Here is a 5,000-nt window from a genome sequence, read left to right as displayed (position 1 = left end):
GAGAGAGAGCGAGAACGCGAGAGAAAAAGAGAAGGAGAGAGCGCGCAGGAGAGAAATGCATTCATAGAGAGAGAAGAAGAGCATGTGAATGAGACAGAGTGACGAGAGAGACAGAGAAAGAGAGAGAGAGAGAAAGAGACAGAGAGACAGAGAGACAGAGAGAGAGAGAGAGAGTGATAGAAAAAGAGAGAGCGAGCGCGCGCGCGCGAAAGAGAAAGTGATAGAAAAAGAGAGAGACGGAGAGACAGACAGACAGACAGACACACACATACACACACACACAGAGAGAACGCATCAAGGGTTGAGCGCCACCGCTGCACTGATACCGCGGCCCATACCCCGCCGATTATTCCGTGAGATATTTGTTGATACGCGTAAGTGGACGTATCGGCCGGCATGCGACTGACGGAGATGTTTCTAAATATTTGGCTTCCATTCCATCGACTCTGTTAGTGCTATATAAAAGTGCGCGCGCTCTCGCTGCTGCTGTTCCTTTCAGTCTCTCGCAGGGGGAGGGGGATGGGGAGGGGGAGGGGGCTTTTTACTGAATCGCGAAGCCATCATGCGATAGACAAACACCTCGCGTGCTTGCCAGGTGAGTCACGCGTACGGGTGGGTGGGGTGGAGTGGGGAAGCAGAGGCATGCACTGCGGGCCAGGCACGCCAGATTCCCTCCTTCTCCTCCCTCTCCCCCGTTATACCTCCCACCACCCACCCACCACCCTCAGCAGCTGCTGACAACACACGGCCTGCTTCGCCCGCCGGCTAACAGGGGGCCGTGAGTATAGTCGCCGTGAGAACCTCCGTACGCACATATATATATATATATATATATATATATATATANGAGAGAGAGAGAGAGAGAGAGATAGAGAGAGAGAAGGCTGTGGTACCTGTAACTAGCGGCATACACGCGCACGCGCACGCACGCGTACGCACACGCGCATTCGCGTCTTCATGCGAGATTTCGCATATTGTCACGATGATTAAGAACTTTCACATGTCAATAACTGCACGCTTGCATGCATGCACGCATACACGCATGCGCGCATACACGCGTTCCGCAATGGAAACCAGAATACTAGACTGACGTCACATTCAGGGGCTAGCGTGGAACCAAGACGAACAGAGGCGAGAAATTCGAAGACAGAGAGAGAAAGACAGACAGAGAAAGAAAGAGAAAGCGAGAGTGGCAAAACACGATGACGTCACCACCGACAAGCAATGACGTAATCGCCCGCCTCCCAGCGCCATATTGAGCAGACGATGACAGCAGCGGCAGCGGCGGCAGCACGTACCTTCTTCTTTCGCAAGCCTTCTCGACGGAGAAGAATGTTGCAGACGATCGGCATAGCGAAGTAGCTCTTCACCGTCTAGAGAGCCAAACAAATAGAGGGCGCTGATTAGTGAAGCGATTAGCAACTAGGTGGCGCTCAGCTGGAAACAGCAGTTAGTAAAAGCCGGTTAGAGGTTATGTTTCAGCATTCGTAGCGTAGCATTTATACATATTATCAGGAGTGAATAATAATAGAATTATATATATATATATAATATATATATATATATGTAATTCTATATATACTATTATTTCACTCTTGATATTATGTATATATATATATATGTATATATATATAATATATTATATATTATATATATATATATATTATATATATTATATATATATATATAATAGGACAGTATCTATAAAGCGTTTCTATGCCCGCGACACGGTGCGCATTGGTTTTTGGCGAGCTGGGGTACACACGGCACGCACGCACGCGCACTGCACGCAGCCCGCACGCACGCACGCACGCACACGCATCTGGTACAGGCGAGATGGATGATGGTGGACAAGCTAGAAGTAGATGGTCGCCTGGCTCGGTTACTGTCACACGTGTATGTAGTAATCACACATTGCCAGGCAGCAACCACGCAGCGAACCGCTGCGGGCACCATTAGGTGCGCCAAGTATGCGCGAGAAAAGAAGAGAAGGGAGAAGAGAGGAGAGGGGAGGGCAAAAGGAAGAGGAGAGGGAGAGGGTGTGAGGCAAGACTGGAGAGGAGAGGAGGAGAGACCGATGGACGAGAAGAGAGAGAGACGGGGGGGCTGGGAATAGAGAGCGAGGAGAGAGAGAGACGAGAGGAGTGGAGAGAGAGAGAGAGAAAGAGAGTTTGTCATACTGTGGAACATTTTACCCGCTCCTGTCGCTGTTACTAGCCGGCGCGTGGGTGCTTTTTGAGGACCAGGCACACACTCTCGCTCTGCTTCTTCGTTACTCTCTCTTCTCTCTTTTCTCCTCTCTCTCTCTCTCTCCTCTCTCTCTTCTCTCTTTCTCTCTCCTCTCTCATCTCTTCTCTCTGACTCCGACTCTCGCTCTCTCTCTCTCCTGCCGCTCTCTCTCTCTCTCTTCTCTCTCTCTCTCTCACTCTCTTCTGCTCTCTCTCTCCGCTTCTCTTTCTCTTCCCCCTCCTTCTCCTTCTCTCTGCTCTCTCTCTCTCTCTCTCTCTTCTCTTTCTCCCTCTCGCCGTCTCTCTGTTTCTCTCCTCCCTCGCTCTCTCTTTCTGGCCCACTCTCTCTCTCACTCTCTTCTTTTCCTTCCCGCTCTCTCTTCTCTCGTCTCCTCTCTCTCTCTCTCTCTCTCTCTCTCTCGTTCTCTCTCTCTCTCTCTCTTCTCCCTCCCTTTCTCCCTCCTCTCTCTCTCTCGCAGACCCGTGCCCGTGTGCGGCGCGCCCTGTGCGAGGAGGAGGCGGGGGAGCGGGGGAAGGTCAGTGTCGCGCCTGGGCGCCGGCGCCGGGACGCCGCAGGGAGGAGTCTCTCCGCATCTCCGCGCCTCTCTCTCTCTCTCCCCCCGCTTCGTACATGTGCTCCCTCCCTCCCCACTATCGCTGGATCCGTGGCCAATAATAGTTCTAGTACTACTACTATACTATACTATTATACTCTACTACTACTACTACTACTACTACTACTACTACTACTACTACTACTACTACTCTACTACTACTGCTGCTGCTGCTGCTGCTACTACCACTAATAGTACTACCACTACGGATATGTTACTGTGTTGTTTTTTCGTCGCTCGGTGGCGGGTCCCGGGCTCCCGTCATTGTTTACACATACAGCAGCGACGACGTTGCGTTTTTTAGCGCTAGCCGAATGTCGTGTGTTATTCGTAGGCGATGATGACGTTGATGAACGATGATGACGATGACGAGACGATGACGATGATGATGATTGATGACGACGACGACGACGACGATGATGATGATAATATGATGATGAAGACGACGATGACGATGATAATGATGATGACGGCGACGACGACAAAGTGTAGCAATGACGGCGGGAGCAATAACGGGGCACTCACACACCATCAACGCGCACACGCACACAAATGCACGCATGCACGCACACGCGCTCTGATACCCATGCATGCACGCCCCTCACACGCACACCCGCACACACAAACGCACGCAATATTCCAGTTCGAAACCCGACGCCGCCATTCTCGCTGTTATAAACATCATCGTCAAAAACGTCGCGCGGCGCGCGGCGTGACGTCACCGCGTGGCCGCACGCAGCCGACGACGCGTTGTTTACTCGCGCGGGCGCGTCAGCTCGGCGCGTGGCGTGGCGTCGCGCACGGCGGTTCCCCCTACGATGTCGTTGGCTTGGCGTGGCACGACACCACACACACATATATAATATATATATATGGTATATATATCTATATATACGTATATACAAGCTACAGACACCGCGCGAGCTGGCTGCCATAGACATAAATATAATATTATATATACTATATATATATATATACGTATATACAAGCTACAGACACCGCGCGCGCCAAGCTAGCTATAGCTACCCTCATGGCGGACGACGCGGCCCGCACACGAACATGTGCGTGTTTGCTGGATGAACGTCGATTTTCTTAGTGGTTATGCACCCGTTAAACGGTCTCAGAGAGAGCGCGAAGACGGAGAGGAAAAGAGAGAGGGGAAGTAGAAACGGAAGATGCAAAGACAGAATGAGAGTGGGAAAGAGCGAGCAAGAAAGCAGGGGAAGGGGAACATAGAAGGATGGGAGAGAGAAAGAGAGACAGAGAGAGAGAAGGAGAGAAAAAGAAAGGAGAGGAGAGAGAGAGAAAAGGGCGAGCGAGGCAAGCAGAGAGGCACACACACACACAACACACACACACACACACACACACACGACAACACACACACACACACACACACAACACACACACAAGCACGACACAAACACAAACACAAACACAAACACAAACACCACAGCACCAACGCACGGCACCGCCACGCACGCACGACGCACGCACACACACACACACACACACACACACACACACACACACACACACACACACACACGCCACCGTACCGAGCAGGGGACACACGCAGCGTTCAGAATCTGCTGACCATCTAAGATAAACATCTCCTCTCGTGGATCACGACGTGGTCAGTGGTCAGCCGATAGCCACAGCCGCCGCAGCAGCGGCCACGCTCGCCTCATTACAAGATGGACGAGAGATGAAAGGCGGCGAAAATTAGTCCGATTCGCAGGCCATTTCACGCTGGCTACATCTGACCAATTGACTTTCACAATCTGACAATCTGAGCGCTTCACTCATACACGCCTGCTTTGTTACTTGGTCAACCCGTTTCTAATTTGGTTAGCTTGCTAGTCGGTTCGTTAGTTAGTTAATTAGTTTAATGGAATTAATCGGTTGGTTAGGCTGGCGAAATGTAAATAAATAATATAAATAATAAATAAATAAATATATAAATAAATAAATAAATAAATGAATAAATAAATAACTATATATATATATATATATCAAGAACTAATAATAGGTATTTATTAGCTCTTGGTATTATATATATATATATATATATATATATATGTATCGAAGGTGTTTTCACGACTGTTTATCTCATATACATTATATATATATATATGTATATATATATATATATATA

The 5,000-nt window shown here is 49.3% G+C and overlaps 1 protein-coding gene across 1 annotated transcript in view; it reads right to left on the bottom strand.

Moving 5' to 3' along the window:
- LOC106818682 (transcription factor GATA-3-like) overlaps positions 1-5,000 on the bottom strand; it is a 14,874-nt gene that overhangs the window by 318 nt on the left and 9,556 nt on the right. Inside the window, exon 2 of the mRNA XM_014823363.1 lies at positions 1,299-1,373. Coding sequence (XP_014678849.1) covers positions 1,299-1,373 — 75 coding nt within the window. The remainder of the gene's footprint in view (positions 1-1,298; positions 1,374-5,000) is intronic.

The sequence above is a fragment of the Priapulus caudatus genome, unplaced genomic scaffold (genome assembly GCF_000485595.1).
Source record: "Priapulus caudatus unplaced genomic scaffold, Priapulus_caudatus-5.0.1 Scaffold2429, whole genome shotgun sequence".
Lineage (NCBI taxonomy): Eukaryota > Metazoa > Priapulida > Priapulimorpha > Priapulimorphida > Priapulidae > Priapulus > Priapulus caudatus.
Note: the sequence above shows the minus strand (reverse complement) of the source record. Positions and strands in the feature narration are given on the sequence as shown.